Below are 21,106 nucleotides of genomic sequence, written 5' to 3'. Positions count from 1 at the left end.
GAAGCTGCGGCTAAATATATATCAGGTGTTGTTGCGGTGTTTGTCGTGGAAGTTAAAGAGTCCTTGTAATTGGCGGATACAACGATCGGACGGAACCCGGGAAGAGGATTAGGCTGGGTTCTGGCTGGTCCATATGAATGGGCGGACGGTGGTCGATATTTCGTAATACAACCGTTACCGCTACCAAATCCAAGAGACATGGCACGAGACAACTTACTATAACTGACCTCTACCAAACCGGATAGATAAAATAGGATAGAAAGGGATCCAAGGTCATGATCGATTAAACGGGTATCTAAAATAACATAACATGAGGGCCAGGAAAGAAACATTCGAACCAACGATGAAAAACGTAGGACCGTCCGTAAAAAAAGGAAACATTTTGGATAAAAAATTCAAGTTATCATTTCCCTATCGTATCAATTTTTCATTTTCCGGTTGACTCCCAAAAAAGACAAAAGACAAAGCCGTACAAAACAGAATAAAAGAATTAATAAGAAATAAACCCAGCCGGTTGATGCTCCCATTCCCCCTTCCCTAGAGTCCTGAGAAAAGAAGAAAGCATAAAAGGATAACAGATGAAGAGACAATCCTTCGCCTGGAAGGCTAAATTATCATATGAGAAGTGGTAGTTGTTGTTTTTGTTGGCGTAGGAGAAACGTCAGCCAGAGTCGGTCCCGAGACCGAACTAGAATGGAGAGTCGTCGTCGGTTCGCTTCTTGGGAATTCTATTCTCCTGACCAGCGACCTGGACGAATGCGGATTTGAGCAGCGTTGGTTTGGTTCTGTAATAAAATCCATTAGCATCTAGTATCATGTAGAGAGAGTTTAGAGAGTAAAAAGCACGTACTTTCCAAACTGCTTCTTCTTCTGAGTAGCCAACTTTTGCGAGCAAGGGCTCATCATGGTATCTGTTGGTGACGAGAACTTTTCGGCATTGGCCGCACTACACCATACATTCAATTAGCAATCCTTTCTTAAAAATACAGTTTACAAGGTGGACAACATACTGGTCAGCTAGCTTCTGCTGGAGCAGCTTTCGTTGGGCCTCAAGATTATCTGCTGGTGTTCCCGAAAGTTGGTGGAGAGGTTCGACGACAGCCAGAGGAGAGGCTTCTGACGTGCTTGGGATTATTGTGGAGGGTTCGTCGAGGTCCATCGATGATGACATGTTTGTGTCGGCTGGGATTTCAGAAAGTGGTGTAGACATTTTGGTTCTTTTGGTTATCGTCTTTGTGAGACTGATGGTTTGAAATGTTATGGTGTTGTATGGTATGGTATGGTATGGTATGGTATGGAGATATATGGCGAGGTTGATTGATTGAATGTGGAGGATGGTCTGAGGATGGGGATGAAGATGGAGGAAGAAGGGTATAAATGGATTTCGATTTGAATCAGAATGACGATGTCAACAAGAGACGGGGGGAAAAAAAAAGTTAGACGGTTTCCAAACCAACACAGACAGGGAAGCAGGGAGATGCCTTGTAGATGATTCAGTCTCGAGGAAGCTGGTTGATGCGTGCGCATGGTGTTGGGTTGTTGGCAGGGCAACCGTAGCTGCTGCTCGTTAGCCTTCTTTTCTCTGTTCTTTTTTCGGAGGTGCACCTCGTTTTTCAATTCTTCTGCGTCAAGGATCCACACGTCAACGGAGATGCTCAGGCCCGAGGCATCTTTTATCATCATTTTTTGATCTTTATCTTTCGGAGGTTAATTGCTTACTGGTAGCGGAGTGCTGAGGTCGGAAGTACTTTGCTACGTCCCATCACCTCACAGAGCTTCGCATGGCCATACATATAGTGAACAAGTACACTAACGCCTGCGGGAGAACACTTATGCGTATCCATCGGCCTTTGTCGCTACCGATGCGATGAGCTGCTACTATAATACGGCTGTACTCCACGCACATCGCTGGCACTGTCCGTCCTTAGGCACTAAAGCATAGGTGCTTACCTAGCTTTGGCTGCTACTCTGTCGCCGACCGATACGAAAGCGGGCAGGCAGGCCATACAGGCCTTTCGTCGCAATACGGGAAGCTCCAGGCAAACTGGCTTTATACTCTACAATCGAATGATAGATGCCCGCTGGAAGCTGATACGATAGCGATACTATCTGCCTGTCACGTCCGCGTATACGTCTACTCTGCTGTACTGAATACATGCACCTGTCTGTCGACCGGACCAGGTGCTCTGGTCCGTCGCCTCTAGGAATGGCTGTTGTCGATAGCCACGGACTGAGGATAGCTGCTATGCCATATCAAGCTTATGGTAGTGGAGTAGGAGAAGGAGACCATCCGTATGCTCTCTGCACCCCGCTCTGAAAGACTAACCGACACTCCATTTGACAGTAATTCGATGAATCCTGTTGATCTATTGTACTATATTGCAGATTATTCAATATATTCTTTCTCTCTCTATAAATCTTAGATTTCCGACCGTGGTGGTGGTTCTATTGTTTGGAAACTTGAAGACTGGTCGATGGGAACTATCAAGGTGCATACTTGATTTGAGACCTAAGAAGTGGACGGGCAGGCGTCGATGCATGTATCGATACTCTATATCGATATATCGCGATATCGATATCAGCATCATGTAATCAACCAACAGAATTGAGACAAGGTGTTGTGCAGACTGGCGGTCAGGCAAGGGACCGGCCAGCTGGGGGGCTTGGCAATAATCGTGGGCAAAGATGAAGCGAAGCCCGCGCGAGATTCGATTTCCCATTCGACATTTTCATTTTTTTTGCTCTTCCCTCCAAACCAACCACACCCACCACATCATACTCGCATATACACAGGCCCTACGCTGACATCGTCAACCTCCACATAGCACCCTTGGAAAAGAGCAAAAGGAGGAGGAGGAGGGCCAGCTCGTCGCCATCATCAGGGACTCGAGCTTCGTTCTGGTTGAAACGGCTTTGTTGAGGTTAGTTGATTTGACTTTGATTGATTTGATTGTTAGGGGGGAAGAACAGGTTTGTTCTGCTTTCTTGTGCTTGTTCGGGTGGCTAACAAAAGTTTCGGCGCAGTTGTTTTTTTATCCATTCCGAGCAAAAAGAACCTTCCAAAAGGCCGGCTGCTTGCTTCTCCCCGCTCGCTACCTTTTGAATATTTTGAAATCGCGTCTAAAAAAAAGCCTCGTTCGGTCTCGGTTCTCGGAGGGGTATCCGTCCTCAGAAGCCTTCTATCTGGAGATAAAGTACTGTTATCAATCGAAACCAAGGGCAAGAACAAAAAAAATAAAAAAATAACAGGGTGTGCTTATAGCCGATTGCTGGTAGAGAAATTGGTCGCTCTTTGTAGCTTCTCTTATTCTTCCACTGTCTGTCCTTCTACCTGTCTGTCAAGAGAGAGAAGGAGAGACTCGTCGGACTGATTTCGAGGTTTCGCCCTCTTGGTGTGGATTTTTCTTCTTGTGTGGCATTCGCTACTACTATCTATCTCTCTCTTCATTCTTTTATAATTTATCTTTTGGTTCCCTCGCCTCTTTTTCTCCTTCGATTCTGATTCTGATTATTTTGGTGAGGGCATCGTCGTTATTCTTATTAACTTGGGAGGGATCTAAAAAAAAAAGTCTCACGCACTCTCTCTTCCAACTTTTCCCTGCCCTTCTTTTCCCGCGGAAACTGATCCGGCGTACACGTCCATTACCATCGTATCCAACCTCCAGTCTATTATCGCCATAGGCCCATCTGCTAGACGGAGAGCTTCTGAAGAGGTGGATGCTAAAATCTTGCTCTAAATCCTTGGGTTCGTGTTGCAATGAATGGATTCTCTCGGGGATTTGGTCCAGTGAACAACCTCCCCTAACATCTGCTTCTCCTTCTTCCTCGCCTCTCTGCTTCTCAATCACGCCCAAACAAACCGCACAAAAAAAAAAAAGATTAATTCAGCGACGACTTCCCCCCACGGCCTTCCCATCTTCTCCAAACAAACAACCAAACACCACCTCTCAGTCTTACCTCCCATCACCATCACCACCAACATCAGAATCATCATCGTCATCGGACACCGTCGGATATAACGCGCCACAATCATCAGCTGCTATTGACACCCTTCAATCAACCCCCCATTGATAGTGTCCTCTGCTTAACCTCACTCTGAGATATCCTTACCCTGATTAATTCCTCCCGTTACTGCTCTCTCCCCCTATCGTGGACTCGTCACGTAACGGGCTGATTCTCTCTCCCCCCATCACTTTGCCCTCCCTCATACACATACATACTCCCCTACCTTCACAATGACCTCTACGGAGGTCGTCCTGCCGAGTGGCTCGGCATCCATCCCCATAACCACTTCCCAACCTCACACCGTTCTAAAGAAAGGAGAATCACCTCCTCCACCCACACAGACAGAAGACAACGGTGAGAGCACCTCAAACGGCTTCAAGATGGAGGAATCGTCATCGCCTCTGTCGAATCCATCTCCACAGGAGCTCCCACCTTCTACTAACCCTTCGTCTCCTCGAGACGCCAAACCTGATGTTCCCTACAACTCGGAAGGAGCAAAGACGGAGCGATCCGAGTCATCCAGCACACCCCAGCCGCAGACACGTGGTGGTAGGAAGCCAAAGAAGGCACGCCATATCGTGCTATACAACGACCTCCCCGATAAGACGGAGGAGGCCCAGGCCAAATTCCAATTGATGGAACACTGCACCTACCAACCAAAGTCACTAGCTGACTCGGGACAAGAAGAAGATTTGATGTCCTGCGATTGTCGTCCTGAATATGGTAAGTTTGAAATGTTACCAAAGCTTCCTACGTCCGTTGCGACGGATTAGATGTGTTATTCGTGGTGCTGACCGTGGTTTCTCTCTACCAGATGATGGCGTGAACCATGCTTGTTCGCAAAACTGCATCAACGCCGAGACATTCGTGGAATGTGTTGACGGAGACTCTAACTGCGGCGGGCAATGTCAGAACCAGCGTTTCCAGAAAAGAGAATATGCCGACGTCTCAGTCATCCAAACGGAAATGAAGGGATATGGCCTCCGGGCCAATACACCCATGGAACCCGGGACTTTCATCTACGAATACGTTGGCGAAGTAATCGGTGAATCTCAATTTCGCAAGCGCCGGGAACAGTACGGGAAGGAAGATATCAAACATTTTTACTTTATGAGCATCAAAGTGGGCGAATACATCGATGCGACGAAGAGGGGGTGTTTGGCCAGGTTCTGCAACCACTCGTGTAACCCGAATTGCATGGTCGAAAAATGGGTTGTTGGCGGGAAGCTCCGAATGGGTATTTTTGCGAAGGTCAAGATCGAGGCTGGCGAGGAATTGACGTTCGACTACAACGTCGACCGGTATGGTGCGGACCCCCAGAAGTGTTTCTGCGGAGAGCCGAACTGTATCGGGTACATCGGCGGGAAAACACAGACGGAAGCATCCACCAAGCTTCCGACGCTCTACCTCGAGGCACTCGGTCTTGACGACGACGATGCCTGGCTCACGGCTACTTCTCGAAAGGCGCAGAAAAAGAAGAAGAATGACGATGGCGACTATACCTACAAGGCTAAGACTAGGGAGCTATCCCACGATGGCGTGCCCAAGGTCATGGGTACCCTCATGCAAGCGAGCAAGCAATGGATCGTGGTTAAGTTACTCGATCGCATCGAAGCTGCTCGAGACCCGAAGGTCTTACCGAGGGTGCTCGAAATGCACGGTTACAAGATCTTCAACAAGCTCCTCGGAGACTGGAGGACCGTCACGGAAATCGTTCTTCCGATCTTGCGCGTCATGCACAAATGGCCACGAATTACGAAAAACAAGATTAGCTCGTCGAAGATCGAAGGTACGGTCAAGGAACTCGCGGAATCATCATCCCACTCCAAGATTAAGGAACTTGCGGCGGAATTGGCAGAGTCATGGGGCGCTTTGGAGATGGGTTATAGAATCCCACGACGGCAAAAGGATTCGAATGATTCGCCCAACCCTGAGTTTGAACGACGAAATCGCCGACGTAGCAGGTCACGATCTCGATCTCCACCGGAGCAGGAGAAACCTGTCAACATCCCCACCGGGCCGAGAAACTCCAAACCCCAGTTCATCCCGAAACCACGATCTTTCCCGAAGGATGCGCCGAAAGGGCCCCGACTTCCGAATGTACCTCTCCCGCCTGAGTGGAAAGTGTACAAGAACCCGAACGGCAGGACGTATTATCACAACACGATCACCAATGCGACCCAATGGGACCACCCGGGCAAGAACACCCCACCGACGCCATCATCTCGACCACCAATCGTGCAGAACAAGGACCCCAGGGTCACCGGTATCATCCAGTCTATCGAGGACGAGGTTGTTAGAGAGACGGAAGAGCGGAGGTTAATGAGAATAGCAGCTGCCCAGCAACAGCAGCAACAGCCGCCTACTCCGGAAGAACCCGTTGAGTCGGAGGAGGAGAGAGCCCGAAAACTCCTCCATCATGAGAGGCGTGTCAAATTTGCGGTACGTGAGCCGGTTTGTTCTTTTTGGGGGAGAGTGTCTCGACTAATGGAATTTTAGTATTATACTATCGTCAAAGAGACGACAGCCATATACCTCCCGAAGATGGGGAAGACAGAGATCAAAAAGCGGAACGAGGAGGTTGGTTCCCTGGTATCACTTCGACGCTGTGAACCGTCGCTGACATGAAATTCCAGATTACACGCCTGTGTGCTCAGAAGGACATGAGGAAGATGGGGCTTAAGACGCCTATCGAACTTAGTAGTGAGAAATATAGGCAGATTCGAAAGTTCACCCAGGACTACATGCGCTCTCTGTGGAAGAAGATGAAGGCACACTACGCAGCCAAGAAGGCTAAAGAGGCCGCTAAGGGCGACTCTAAGCCGGAGGGCGAAGCTGGAGATGCCGCCGACAAGGACACCTCCACTGAATTGGATGTCGACAGGGACATTTCGTCCGAATACCCTAGATTTGACCCCGACGAGATACCGGCCGTCAAAGACGATGAGGCCGCATCCTTCGAGCGTAGCCCCAACGCTGGGCCCCCATCGCCAAAGAGGAAGCGTTCTGACAGTGAGGATGACGGGGCCATCGCCAACGCAGCTGGCTCGCCGAAGCGCAGCCGCTTTAACGAGACGATTGTGCTCAGCAGCGCACAGCCGCCTCCGCCGCCTCCGGGGTCTCCACCCCCCGTCTCTCCTGCCTCCCCATCCAACTCCACTCCCGCCCTTGACCCTGGTTCCCCGAAACGCAAGCGGGATGACGAAGATGAGGAACCGGTCTCCACCGTCGAGGAAGGGGCCAAATCGGAACGGCCGCCCAAACGCGCACGTTCTCTTTCCAAGGGCAGGTCGCCGTCCCCACGGCTTGCCCCTAATCCGGCCGTCCAAACCACGGCATAGTCACCTCATACCCTACGATTCTACGATGTACCGAGCGCTTAAGTGTTCGGAATGTCTTACGCCTCCGTTGTTCTCTGTACTAATACTATCCACGCCTCCTCTTCCACCTAGCGCTTCCTCACCCTTGATCCGACGAATATCAAGAACATTTTATTACACCGCGTATTACTTGAAACATTTTGTCTTTTTTCAGCAGAGATACCATATGACATCCGCACCAATTCGGCGTTTCACGGAGCAGTTTCTTCCTTTTTTTTCGCTGTCACTTTTTTTTGGCTGTTTCTAATTCGAACCTTTTCTCCTTTTTAACAAGCAGCATATGAACTGGAGTCTTGTCACCACTTTTTTAGGCGCCTCTTTTATCTTTAACGCCGTTCATGGCGGGTTTTCAGGGGCCTGTTATACCCCTTTTTTATGCAGCAAAACCCAGGCATTGCTAGAGGTGTCGGCAGTTTTTATTACTATTACTTTTTCTTAGTGTATATTTCTATTTTATCCCCTCTCTTACATTCCCTGAGACTTGTCGAAGATGGACAGTGTATTTTCCCCACTACTCCCTAGGCCATAAGAGGTAGTGCTACCTTCTTTCTTCACTCTACCACCCTTTTCACCACCCTTCTTTACTTTTCCGGTTTTTTTTTTCTCCTAATAACTCCACTTTACGTCTCTTTAATTACTTAACAAGGTCCACCCGTGTGTATAATCTTACGAGAGAAATGGGAAGTGTGTTTCTTCTCATGGTATTGATAATAAAGGATGATGTTTCGGACCTTTGTCCCATTGAAGGCCCTTTATTGTTATTGGACTTTCAGGCACTAATTTTGATTCTTTTTTAAAAAATTTTATATTAATATTGGTGACATATATTTGTCTTCGTGGTTTGGTGGAGGGGTTTATTGGAAAATAGCTAGTGTATTGTTTAACAGTAGATAAGCAGTCGAAAAGACAGGGGAAGGGGGTGCATATGAATGTGAATCCGAATATATATAGGATTTCTTGATGTGGCGATATACTTCTTGTTCCTTTCTCTTACAGATTCTCCGTATAACAAAAAAAGATAACCCTCAATAAGCAAACTCAACCACAACCTTCCACCCACACCCATCATCCATCGTCCTCTCACCCGTCGGAATCCTTTCCCTCGCAATCTTCTGTACCGTATTAGCCATAAACACCCCTCCCAGGTCGCTCGAGATCTTCGATATAGTAGCCGAAGTATAGATCGTTAATATTTTTACGTGTTCGAGGATGGTGGATTTTAGGTATGCTAGGAACCGCCAGTTTAGGGGTTTTCGACGGTTGTCTATTTTTTTAGGGTTAGGGAGGTTAGGAGGGGGAAAGAGGTTTTGAGGAGGGGGAGGAGCTGGGGGGAAAGTTAGTTGGTTTGTTTTAGAGGGGGGGCTCTTTGGGGGGGGGACGTACGATGTCGATGCTTATTTCGAATGTATCACGGATTTCTAGGTGGGAGATTGATCTATAACTCATTTGTGAAATATACTGTGGGAATAAATGTGGACAACCTTCCGTTACCGATAACACCAGGTTTTCTAATGCAGGAAGATCCATTTTTGAAGAAGCTGAGGTTCCGGCGATTGTAGCTTGTTGTCGGGTTGTAGGGGGTGTATGGCCTGTTACTACAAATGAAAGGGATTTTGTAGAGGATAGTGTTTTTTGGGGGAATATTATGGGAAGGGAGGAGAGTAGCCATATAGGAGTTGTGGGGTCTGGAAGGGGACGATTCCATCGCGGTGTATTGGTGGGATAAACGGGGATGAGGTGGATGTCTAGTGATAACGATTCTAAGCGTGCTAGATTTGTGGTGTTTGTTATTGCTGATGGGAGAGATTGGAGTAGATATTGTGATTTTGTGAACTTTTCTTGGGAACGGAGGGTTGAGAGGTTGAGGGTCAGGTGTTTTAGGGATAACGAGGTGGTTAGGATCGTGGAAACTATGGAGATGAAGGTGGAGATTGGGAGGGGGGTTTGGAGGGTGTCGGTTAGGGAGAGGGAAACGAGGTTGGGGAAGGTGGGGGTTAGGGAGTCTATGAAGGTTGGGAGGGAGGCTATTAGTTTTAGGGGGCCGGTGTAAAGGGGAGTGCTGATCAGAGAGATGCCACGGGTGGTTTTTAGGGAGAGGAATCTTGTTATAATCTATTAGCAACTATACAGAGTTATATCTTAGAAAGATTGCCGGGGGGGGTTAATTACATACCTAACCTCCCTCCCATGACTCCTATAAGCCTCCAAAGTCCTCCGAGCATTCGCAAGGTTATCATTAAACGTCTCATTGCTAAACCTAGGTAGAGTAATCACATGACCTGAATCGGAATATCCGCCCCGACGGTGGAGTAGTATATCACAGTTTGAGTATAGGTATTTTACTACTATTGTGTAGAAGCGACGGCAGACTGAGGCGAGTCGGGCTACGTCGCGGGCTTTGAAGGATCGGGAGGAGAGGACTTGGGTTAGGATTTGGAGGAGGAGTTCTGTCGGGAGGGTGGTTATTGGGGCCATTTTAGTTTATGAGTATGTGTTTAAAAATAAATAATCTTCTATATAGAAATAATTGTAAATTGTAGAACCCCGTTGGGAGAATGAGTTTGTGCACGTGTGTGTGGTATTTTGGAGCACTGCTGTGTTGTCGATGCTGTCGATGTTCGAGGCTGCTCACTTTAGGAATAGTCGAAGCCCGAGGCCGGGTAGTTCAATTTATTATATAGAGCGCGCGCACATGGAGCATCTGAAAGAACCTCGGGATGACGCTATATGCAAGTTGTTGTTGTCGTTGTCTGTAGGTTTTACAGAAGGCCATTCGCAAGGCAGTTCAGAAGAAAATGCAGCATGCAAGTTGGAGAGCACAACAGCCTTGTGCGGCTGTGATGTCGCGAGCGCGTTTTTGGTTACAGATAAGAGCCTTGTATATCGCAATAACTTTTACGATGTCATGATCTGAAAATCCGACAAAGATAATACGATTCTTATATCCCATTCTTCGTAAAAAATAACTGACAATATAGCCTCCAACCCAAGGTTTCTCCCAAAACCACATTTGATTGTCTCCGGTAGAATCTTCTTTAAATCTCGAAGATTGTCCAAGATGTAAAGCGATCTTTTCTACCATAGTTCTGACCGTCAAGTCTGGTGTTAAGTTTAGTCTTTGGTTATTAGCGATGAAGGAGCGAGATATCGATAGCCCCTGCTTTCAGTCCATGGGAACACTATCCCGATATTAACGACTGGAAATTCATATTTCCCGTTCTTTTCGAAAAAATAAGTTAGGAAGATACCATTCCTATAGAGCCTTATTAAAGTCTTTCCTACTTAGTACTTAAGAAATTATATTTGATTGACCATTTCGTGAAACTTCCTGCTGTATTAATTCTGGCCTTTGCTTTGCCTGGCTTTGGCGGTGTGCATGTTGTATTTTGAAGGTAGGTGTGTTGTGCAAAGAGTCCGTTTTGGGAAATCCAACATGGCAACCCTAACTGTCACCAAAATCCCCTAAAATGCCACCGCGCGTCCGCATCACTATTCTGTTCGAGTTATTTGCACTGCAATAATATTAAGCCCAAGACGGTTACGAAGACAAAGACGAGTACTAAAACCAAGGTTGTGACTAAGATTTTGACGAAAAAGATCACGACTTCGGTGGTGGATTGTACGGTTACTGAGCCTTATGTTTATGATACTACGACGTTATCTGTGGGACCGGCTACTACTGGTATGTGCTTTCTCTCTCTGTAAAGTTAGGATCGGTCTAGATTGGCCTGGTACCCAGGCCTAGACAAAAGATTTGAGGGTTAAATTAGTACTAATCGATGTGCGTGTTTTAGTTACTGAGCTTCAGGTCGTGTCGACTTCGGTGTACGTTCTTCTTCTTAAACTCTTTACTCGGACTACACCTTTCTAACTATTCTTTCAAATTGTTAGTTCCCTCGTCTTCGGCGGCCCGATTATCTCCGCAGAAGACTTCAAGAAAAAGGCGAAACGAAATCTAAAATACCCAACCCCAACCCTCTCCCACGCCCACCCATCCTCCCTCTCCAAGGCCTGCTCCTCCCTCATCAGCCCCGCACCCCGTCAAAAAACCATTACAAAAACAACCACCAAATTCACCACCAAAAGTGTGTATTCGGTATCCGTGCAAGCAAACGTGGTGAACAATTGGGTTGTGAGTTTTGTAGATGTGGAGATTATCTTGGCTACGGAAACGGGACCTTCTAGTACTTTTTTTAGTGAAGGGTTTAAGACTGTGGCTGTCGCTACGGTTACCGAGACTATTAATTATTTTTGTTATCCGCTGGGGTTGGGATGTGCTCCTGATGTGCCGACGCCTTGTTGTCCGGGGACTTGTGAGAGTGTTACGGGGAGAGGGCCGATTTGTGTGCCTACTGATGCGGCGGAGAAGGTAACTTTTATTAGTAGTCTGTTGGGGAATCGATATTTAAATTAATCAATTATATGCATTATTGCGGTGGTGAAGGAGGTTATTAGTATGATTCTGTTGGATACGTACACATACGTATATAATGAATGTAAATGTCAATGGATTGGAGATACCACAGCCACGGCCTTTAAAGTAGTCCTTTAAGCCGGACGGCCAAGTTACTTTGGTGGTAATAACCATATACGTCATTGATTGTACGGAGAGACCCGGGGTAAAGGAATTCTTTACATACAAATTACATACGCTTGAAGTACCTAACTGCTACCTATGTTAAGAGTCGCACGGGAAATGACTTGTCGGTATATCCTCTGCTAATTCGATGCAAACCCTGCAGTTTGCATGATCATATGAACTAAAGTGTGGCCCTTTTGGTACCGAATCCGCGAAATAGTTATATCCTGATATTAGTAAGATGTGTGAATATTCGGTAGTACACCTGCTGGGGGTACGTGCATGCGAGTTATAGTTATATCTACATCGGCGGTACCCATGTTGTGTTCGTGCTGCAGTGTACTGCAGATTGGGCTGGATGCAGTTGGGTTTCCCTGGTTCGGAGACATTGCACGGACGGATCATGATACCAAACTGAATTGTTCTTTATGGATACTGCCTTAAGGCCTTTTATAACTACCGTGGACATCAATATCCAGCGAACTTTGACGTCTGGCTCCTCTCCCTCTATACCTATAACGTGGCTAAAATGGTAGGCTCGTCGTATAATACAACTGTGTTGCGTCTTGGTAATCTACCCGGCACGAGGCCGCCCAGCCGGGATGGATGTTTGAACCAAGAAACAAGAATAAGATGACGCTGGTCATCTGCGTACCTGCAGATTTGACGTATTGCATACGATTTGAAGCGTATAAAATCTTTGGGAAGTTGGGTTCTAATATATTCTCGAGATATAAAAGCAATCGTTCCAGACTCGAGCTTAATCTTATCGGGTATAATATTACCTTGCTTAAGCGCTTGCAGCGGCATTTAACAGGGAACAACTCATCGCCGACACCGCCAGTCGTAACCACCCGCAGATACGTGTTCCGTCGTGCAGTTGCAGCTGCGGCATCGTCATCACCACCACCACGATATCTGGATCCTGCACTCCTCGGATTATCTATTCACCCGCGATAGCTACTGGTTTTCTTATCTCTTTCTTGGTATAAAGTTTTAGAGGGGGGTTGTGTGTATAAAAGAGTGGAAGGGGTCCCACGTGTGACCGAACGATAGCTTGGAGGTTAGCCTGTCCGGCCAGCAGCCCACCCTTCCTTTCCTTATTTCTTCCTCTCTTCCTTTCTCTCTCCTGCCTTTCATCCCTCTGTTTCCTTCTTGCTTACCACGAAAAAAAAGGTTGGGAGAGACGGTAGGTGATTATTACTATCATTCTTCTTCACTTCTCACGAAATAGCTTGGCTGCATCGCATCATCGAAGTTCCGACTCTGCGCTGGGAAAATCCGGGGAGGTTACCTGAATTCTGGGGTTGAAAAGTAACGGAGCTCCCGCCAGGCTAGTTAGCGTACGTCATAGAACATGGCGACAAGAACGGATTCGGTCCCTCGGACCCCAAAAGAAGGTATTCACACGACCACAAAAATTCATACTTCCTTCTTGATATTCTAATCTCGAAAATTTATAATCACGATACAGTCGGCGAGCACTCCCGTCTCCTCTCTCCGGCCGCCAGCGAACGTCGTTATGGCCGTCCCCTCACTATCCCCGAGGTCTCCGACCGTCGTCAACGAAGCTCCGTTTCCTCGTCCATGTCCCGTCGGTCCATGCGCGTTACACGTAGTTCCTGGTTCCTGATGCTGTTAACCCTCAGTATCGGAGGTTTACAAATCGCCTGGTCGGTAGAATTATCAAATGGTTCACCCTATTTACTATCTCTGGGGATTTCCAAGGCTATGTTGGCGTTAGTATGGGTTGCCGGACCAGTTTCCGGAGCTTTAGTACAACCGTACGTTGGGATTCGATCGGATAATTGTAGGATTCCATGGGGGAAACGGAAACCGTTTATGATTGGAGGCGGTGCGGCTACGATTGTTTCGTTGTTGATACTTGGATGGGCGAAGGAGATTTGTGCATGGGTTGTGCCGAAGGGGAGTGATGCTCTGCCGAAGGTTACGATCGGATTGGCGGTGGTGATGATTTATGTGCTGGATTTTGCCATCAATACGGGTATTTCGCCCCCTCCATACTATTATGGGAGATGGCTAATTGAGGTTGGAATGGTGGTATAGTGCAAGCTGGCATTCGTGCGTTTATCGTCGATAATGCGCCGCCGCACCAACAGGACGCGGCGAACGCGTGGGCGGGACGGATGACGGGTATCGGAAATGTGCTGGGGTACCTATCCGGTTATGTGAATCTACCAGAGATCATGCCGTGGTTTGGAAACACGCAGTTTAAGGTCCTCTGCGTGATTGCATCTTTCGCACTGGGAGGAACCTTGGCTTTGAGCTGCGGGTTGATCATGGAAAGGGATCCTAATGAGGATGGGTACGATATCTATTCTATTTTGCCTTTTGAGATTAATTGCTGACTAACGGAGCGTAGACCGGTCGATGGAAAGAAGAACAGCGTGCTTGCATTCTTTGGTCATGTGCTGCATTCTGCGAGACGGTTGCCGCCGCAGGTTAGGAAGGTTTGTGATACGCAGTTCTTCGCGTGGATTGGGTGGTTTCCGTTTTTGTTTTATAGTACTACGTATATTGGGGAGATTTGTGAGCATACTTCATCCGCTTCTCGAAAGAATGTATAAATATCGAAGCTAACAATAATATCCAGACGTTCAACCATTCTACGCGGAAAACCCAAACCTCAGCCCCCAGGAAGAAGCCAAACTCTGGGAGGATGCCACGAGAGTGGGCACCTTTGCTCTTCTGATCTTTGCCGTCGTCGCGCTCACCTCCAATACCATTCTCCCGGTATTTATCCAACCAGCATTCAACCCCGCAAACGCAGAGGAAACGCCGTCAAAACACCACCTTACCTTCTTACGAATTCCCGGTCTAACACTACGAAGGCTATGGTGTCTATCGCATATCATCTTCGCAGCGAGTATGTGGAGCACCTTTTTTGTGAGGAATACCTGGGGTGCCACCGCACTAATTGCCGCCTGCGGTATCCCCTGGGCTGTAACCCTCTGGGCACCGTTCGCTTTAATCTCCTCCGACATTTCTAAGCGGGATGCCATCAAACGCGGGTTCCTCCGTAGTACCGCACCATCCATTCGGTCCGGTGCACACGGAGATTACGAAGCAAGAGAGGACTATGTAGACCAGGCGGGGATCATCCTAGGCCTTCACAATTTTGCGGTTGCGGCGCCACAAGTCATTGCGACGGTTTTGAGTAGCATTATTTTTAGGGCGTTGCAGAAACCGAGAGGGGCAGAGGGGGATGAGAGTATGGCGTGGGTTATGAGGTTTGGAGGACTTGCGGCCGTTTTGGCGGCCGTGATGACTTTGAGGTTGGCGGAGGAGGTGGATGAAGGGTTGGAGTTTGTGGATAGTGAGGAGGAAGAGGAGGAGGAGGATTAGATTTGAGGTGTCTACCCACCACATGAATACTTACCTGGATAGGTATATCGTATCACCATGATGTTAGGATGCCGGATTGGATTGGATACCCGTCGGTTTTTGACGATGTCGCCGACTTCCTTACTTAACTTACTCAAGTGCTTACCCTTTCTTTCTTTACTGCTTACTTGCATATATATTTTATATCGTCTATTGTTACATTGCGGGAGAAGGGTTTAAGATCGGGATATACAGGTTTGTCGGTTTGGACCCGTTGGAGTTTTTGTTTGCTTCGAAGCATACCTGCATGCATTTTATGTCTTTTTTTTTACTTTTACCACACGCACTAAACGCTTCTATCTTGATTGGATTTGTATTCTAAATAAATGGCTATGAAAATGGTGGATTGATAAGATACCGTCGTAGATATCCGGTAATTGCTTATACTATATTATATAATATCCCTAGAATGTTGTATCAAAGAACACTCGGATCTATCACATCCTATGCGGGCAGGAGATACCTATTTCATCATAAGAGTATCTGTATAATGTCACTTATTATACACTCGCATGGCGTATGATAGCAGCAAAAGGGCCGGGGTTATAATTAGCTTGCGCAATCAACCAACGTCGTCGCATCCCCCAACACAACATTTCCTTTACATAACACCTTTGCCAAAAACAACCTCCTGATCAGGACCCCAAGCTTCCCACCACTTAACTTACCTCTCGATATATCACGACTATTCCATTCCACCTGCCTCGCCGGATAGCTAGCTCTCAGAAACACTTCTTTCGATGTTTACAATATAGACAAACACCGCCGTTTTTTTTCTTTATATAACCTCTTGACAGCTCGGAGTTCATAACGGTTTATTTCGGTCATCAGCCGTGACCCTTGTTTTTTCGCGATGCGAGGGGCGGCCGAGAAGTTGATTCTTGATATCCTCCGTACGCAAGCACGGTATAGACCTACGATATTGATGACGAAGTAGATAGACTAATATTATTTTATTTTATTTTTCTGCGCGCATAGAGAAACGGCAGGAAGGAGAAGAACCGGATCCAAATGGTATCTCCATCTCCATCTCCAAACACACCTAATACGTCGCATCCCCAAACTCCTCGATATATACTAACGACCCTCTTTTTTCCCAACAAAATTATAGAAGGAACCAATCCCGGACAATCTGAAATCAGCACATCATGGGCGCTATTCATCCTCGTTGCTCTCCTCCTCGTGGCACTCTTCACGTCCTACTACCTCCAGTTGAAAAAGATACAAGCGGTGCATGAAACCGTTATTAGCATATTCGCCGGAATGTTTGTAGGGTTGATTATCAGGCTTAGTCCTGCGACGAATATTCAGAATACGGTGACTTTTGATCAAAAGTTCTTTTTTAATTTGATTTTGCCGCCGATTATTATGAATAGTGGGTATGAGTTGCATCAGGTGGGTTCTCTTTCCCTCCCTTTTAACCTGTCCTGTTTACATAGGGTTGTTATGGTGGGAGATGCTGATGGGAGAGCGGAGGACAGGCGAACTTTTTCAGGAATTTAGGCACAATATTGACATTTGCGCTGGTGGGAACGTTCTTGTCGGCCGTGACACTCGGGTAGCTATCCTCGTCGGCTCATCTGGGTACGATACAAAGTCGCCCCGACTAACCTTCTACAAACTAGTATAATCCTCTACATCTGGGCCTGGCTCTCCATCTCAATCGAAGGCCTCGCCGTCTCCTTCGTCGACGCGATCTCCGTCGGCGCCACCCTTTCCGCCACCGACCCCGTCACCATCCTCGCCATATTCAACACCTACAAAGTCGATCCGAAACTGTACACCATCATCTTCGGCGAATCGATCCTAAACGATGCCGTCGCCATCGTCATGTTCGAAACCGCACAGGCGTTTCATGAAGAAAGCGCAGCTGCAAAAGTCAATCCGTTCAGCTTTATCAAAGGTGTCGGATGGTTTTTTATGATTTTCTTCTTTTCGCTTCTCATCGGGATTTTGGTCGGTGTGGGAACGGCGCTATTGTTGAAGTATACATATATCCGACGGTTCCCAAAGATCGAAACGTGTTTTATACTCCTCGTCGCCTACGGTACCTATCTTTTCTCGACTGGGATTCACGCATCCGGTATCGTTTCGCTGTTATTCTGCGGAATAACATTAAAACACTACGCATATTACAACATGTCACGACGAACACAACTTGCGACGAAGTACCTGTTTCAAGCGCTAGCCCAGCTAGCCGAGAACTTTGTGTTTATTTACCTGGGGATCAGTCTTTTCACCGAATCGCATCAAGTGTGGAATCCATTGTTTATCATCGTTACGTCGTTAGGGATCTGTGCGGCAAGATGGGTTGCGGTTTTCCCGTTGAGTAAGGGGATCAATTGGGTGATACGGTATCGAGCTTCCCGACGGGGGAGGAATTCTTCGACGGTACCGGATGAGTTACCGTATGCTTATCAGATGATGTTATTCTGGGCGGGACTTAGAGGGGCTGTTGGGGTGGCGTTGGCGACGGGGTTTCAAGGGGAGAATAGTAATGCGCTTAGAGCTACGGTGCTTGTTGTGGTGGTTTTGACGGTGATAGTGTTCGGGGGGACGACCGCCAGGATGTTGGAGATTTTGGGGATTAGAACTGGAGTGGTGGAGGAGATTGATAGCGATGATGAATTTGATATTCAGAATTCGAGTAGTTATTGGAAGTATCAAAATGGCGGGGAGGGGGAGAGGAGCAGGGAAAGAGGGAGGGGGGTGCCGTTGGGGAATGTGGATCCGACGGCGGATAGAGATGGCGGGAGGGGCAATGGAAGTGCGTTTGGGAGGGACGCTAGGAGTGTTTATGGAGCCGGGGGTAGTAATGCTGGACGAACAGGGTCTCGCAGGGATTTGGGAAAAAGATCGAGGGATGGGAGCCAAGTTGATTTGCTTTATGGGCATAACGGTGCCGAGGAGGATGGTTACGACAGCGATATGAGTGATTTACCGCCCATGGCGGCGAGGAGGGGGAGTAAAGCTTCTTCGCCGAATAATTTGGCAACACCGGTGGAAGGTGGGAGGAGTTTGAGTCCTAGAGTTGGGGGTGGTGGTGGGGAGGGGAGTAGCGGTGGGAACGGAGGAGGGGTAATGGTCAATCCGGTTAGTGCGCTTAGTCAGTTGGTCAGAGGGACCGTGGAGGATCAAGCGGAGTGGTTTAGACAGTTGGATGAAGGGTATATTAAGCCGCATTTGCTGTTGGATAGTTCGAAGGGGCACGAAGGAGGTGGGCCTGTTTAGGGGATGTTTCGGAGGGGTGTGATAATTCGATATGGGTAGAAGGAGTCTTGAAGACCACTGGGTACGAGACCGCTCCACATTCGTTCGATTGCTTTGATTTGGTTCCATTTGGATCTGGTATTCGAGATGTGTACTATCTTCTTTTTATCATCGTTATGCATGGTGGATATTTCTAGTCATCATTCATGTTTATAGATTTATTCTGTGTATATGCTTTGTTTCTTCTTCTTCTGCATTGTTTTCAGAGGCTAGCACCTTGATATAGAAATGGAGAATCATTCATCTAATAGAATAATATCCCGTCTTCATAGCTGGAGATTTTTTTATACAATTTAGTGAGTCGAGCGTACGAGGAAGACGAGTGGTTTTAGTGATTATGTCAGGCGTGAGCCCGGATTGGATTTTCTAGATTTTATAGTCCATGCTCCCCAGGAATGAATGCTTTTTTTTTTGTACATTTTAAACGCCGCGTTTATAAAACTCCGTCCCATATGCCCTTTTTGTTTTATGGTATTTCCCATTGTATTATCGTACACCCCTTTCTGAACTCCCTAAGCCCATATTTCTAAAATCGTAGCCGACCACTCGAGGTCATCGTAAACAAAACTGTCGCCTTAGTTTCGAGGCAACGCTTAAGCCTTAACGCCCCCCATAACATTCCCGATAGCATCGCCAAGCGTAGCGGCAATGCCACCATCCTCCCTAGCGCTCTCAACTTTCTTCTGACCAGCTTCGGTGATAACACCTTTGACGCCGTCACCGATCTTTTGACATTGTTCGGCTTGGAAGGCGCAGGCTACTCCGACGGCTGTGATGGCTCCGGCGACGATTCCGTCGGGGGCGGGGACCGGAGCCGCGGTGATGAGGGTGGTGGAGGCGAGGAGGGAGAAGAGGATGGTGGTGAATTGCATTTTGAGGGTTGGTTTTCCGGTGGTGGGTACCGAGGTGGTTTTGTTTGGTTAAAAGGGAGTGGTTGAATCGAGGGATTCTGAAAGAGAGTGTGTGAATGAGTGTGGTGGAGATGATCGGTGATGATGATAGAGAAGAGCGGGATCGTGATGGGGTGGAGGGGTGTATTTATACACTGTTGAGGCTGTATATTAAAGGTCCCGATTGAAGTTGTGACGATAGTAGCCTTGATTCTTTCTGGAAGGTATCATACTCTTCAGCTCCGCATGTTTTGGTTAATCCGTTCCCAGTATGGGAAAAAATTTCCTGTATCATTACTTTGTATTTCCTCCGTCAATTTGCGGAGAGTACCGGTTTTACGAGATGTCAAAACTTCGAAGCTTTTCTTCCTTCCTTTCGAGTTTCTGGAAGCGTTATGGTGAAAAACGTGGATGGACTTCGGAGTAGGCTGCCACGCGAGCTCTCTACCGAATCTTTAAGCGGAGAGCGCCCTTTCGGATCCCGATTGTAGACGTCGGGGAAAGTACCTTACATGACGCATTGCTGGGGAGAAACATCATGGGGTATTTTTTTCCCCCTAGGTGTTAACTTTTCATGGTTTAACCCGGGTAAAAAAACTGTTTTCCACGGAAGACAGCTGAAAAGTTTGTCTTGTTTTACATGGGAATCTGCGAAGGAGGCAAGGAAATCGAAAATTTGGCATGGCATTTAAAATCTTGTGGTTTTTGTTGCATTTTGTAAGGGGGACCAGGCTGGAAAGGGTAGGTATGCAGGGTTTGGGCGGGTGTCAAGGGTGAAAATGCGGTCTTTTGTGGAACATGCAAGCTACCTTAGGCGGACTACTGCTCCCATTTGTGACATCTGGGGATGACTTTTAGCTTCTAATTTTTATAGTGCGATTGAGCTCCGCAGATGAAGATGCTGGGGATTGGAAGTTTATTGGTGAGAAAGGTTAGCAGTGCGATGGAGAATCATCGGTCTGAGCTCTGAGTGGAATAATATCCAGCCGCTAATCTTTGGCATTTGCGAAAGGTTAGCACAGCGGGGACGTCACAACCGGCGGAGATATGAAGAACGTTGACAGAAACCTAAAGCATTTTTTGCACTGATATACTTGAGAGCTAAAGGTTCTGAGGAAGCGGAGAGGGCAACGAGTTTGTAAGTTGAAGTCGATTATGTCTACGAAGCTACGTGGGAGTCAAAGCTAAGTGGGCATCCGGGCTTGAATAGACGTGAGCCCTAAGCATTTGAATTTTTCGAGATGGGTTTAATAATTAAAAGTACATGTTTTCCCCATCTTCAGCAATATGACCCATCGACTACCCCCAAAGAAAAGACAAAAATATAGTTATAGGGTGCTTTGTGTCTATATTCGGTAGCGGCGGGACCGGATATAAATATTGTCGCCCAAGCGCCATGCATGGTCTGTGGAGTACAAAGGACTATCGAGGGTCGCCAACGCCGTCATCAAGTCCGACCCCCGGGGCTCACAGCTCCCGGTTTGAGGAGATGCAACGTGCCGTCGAGTTTCACTTCAGTATCACTATCCCCGAGTGTGAGGGATCAAAGCTCCATCGCTTTTCTTTAACATCTGAGG

At 47.4% G+C, this 21,106-nt stretch overlaps 6 protein-coding genes across 6 annotated transcripts; 3 read left to right on the top strand and 3 right to left on the bottom strand.

Moving 5' to 3' along the window:
- Positions 1 to 688: 688 nt before the first annotated feature.
- On the bottom strand, positions 689 to 1,210 carry DFL_001236 (uncharacterized protein; the record flags this gene model as incomplete). The annotated part of the gene is made up of 3 exons (XM_067629823.1): positions 689 to 785; positions 851 to 946; positions 1,011 to 1,210. The coding sequence occupies 3 exons, from the start codon at positions 1,208 to 1,210 to the stop codon at positions 689 to 691; spliced, it is 393 nt and encodes a 130-aa protein (XP_067495805.1).
- Positions 1,211 to 4,235: 3,025 nt separating this feature from the next.
- On the top strand, positions 4,236 to 7,346 carry DFL_001235 (uncharacterized protein; the record flags this gene model as incomplete). Its single annotated transcript, XM_067629822.1, has 4 exons — positions 4,236 to 4,728; positions 4,820 to 6,447; positions 6,505 to 6,585; positions 6,642 to 7,346. 4 exons carry the CDS (start codon positions 4,236 to 4,238, stop codon positions 7,344 to 7,346), a joined length of 2,907 nt encoding a protein of 968 aa, XP_067495804.1.
- A 1,282-nt stretch (positions 7,347 to 8,628) lies between these two features.
- Positions 8,629 to 9,860, bottom strand: DFL_001234 (uncharacterized protein; the record flags this gene model as incomplete). The annotated part of the gene is made up of 3 exons (XM_067629821.1): positions 8,629 to 8,649; positions 8,769 to 9,486; positions 9,559 to 9,860. The coding sequence occupies 3 exons, from the start codon at positions 9,858 to 9,860 to the stop codon at positions 8,629 to 8,631; spliced, it is 1,041 nt and encodes a 346-aa protein (XP_067495803.1).
- A 3,461-nt stretch (positions 9,861 to 13,321) lies between these two features.
- DFL_001233 (uncharacterized protein) lies at positions 13,322 to 15,330 on the top strand (the record flags this gene model as incomplete). Its single annotated transcript, XM_067629820.1, has 5 exons — positions 13,322 to 13,364; positions 13,439 to 13,969; positions 14,032 to 14,290; positions 14,348 to 14,514; positions 14,579 to 15,330. 5 exons carry the CDS (start codon positions 13,322 to 13,324, stop codon positions 15,328 to 15,330), a joined length of 1,752 nt encoding a protein of 583 aa, XP_067495802.1.
- An 892-nt stretch (positions 15,331 to 16,222) lies between these two features.
- On the top strand, positions 16,223 to 18,600 carry DFL_001232 (uncharacterized protein; the record flags this gene model as incomplete). Its single annotated transcript, XM_067629819.1, has 5 exons — positions 16,223 to 16,262; positions 16,348 to 16,383; positions 16,481 to 16,764; positions 16,851 to 16,927; positions 16,995 to 18,600. The coding sequence occupies 5 exons, from the start codon at positions 16,223 to 16,225 to the stop codon at positions 18,598 to 18,600; spliced, it is 2,043 nt and encodes a 680-aa protein (XP_067495801.1).
- A 632-nt stretch (positions 18,601 to 19,232) lies between these two features.
- On the bottom strand, positions 19,233 to 19,511 carry DFL_001231 (uncharacterized protein; the record flags this gene model as incomplete). Its single annotated transcript, XM_067629818.1, has 1 exon — positions 19,233 to 19,511. One exon carries the CDS (start codon positions 19,509 to 19,511, stop codon positions 19,233 to 19,235), a length of 279 nt encoding a protein of 92 aa, XP_067495800.1.
- Between the last annotated feature and the right edge of the window lie 1,595 nt (positions 19,512 to 21,106).

Source organism: Arthrobotrys flagrans (assembly GCF_004000055.1).
Source record: "Arthrobotrys flagrans strain CBS H-5679 chromosome Unknown unitig_15, whole genome shotgun sequence".
Taxonomy (NCBI): Eukaryota; Fungi; Ascomycota; class Orbiliomycetes; order Orbiliales; family Orbiliaceae; genus Arthrobotrys; species Arthrobotrys flagrans.
Note: the sequence above shows the minus strand (reverse complement) of the source record. Positions and strands in the feature narration are given on the sequence as shown.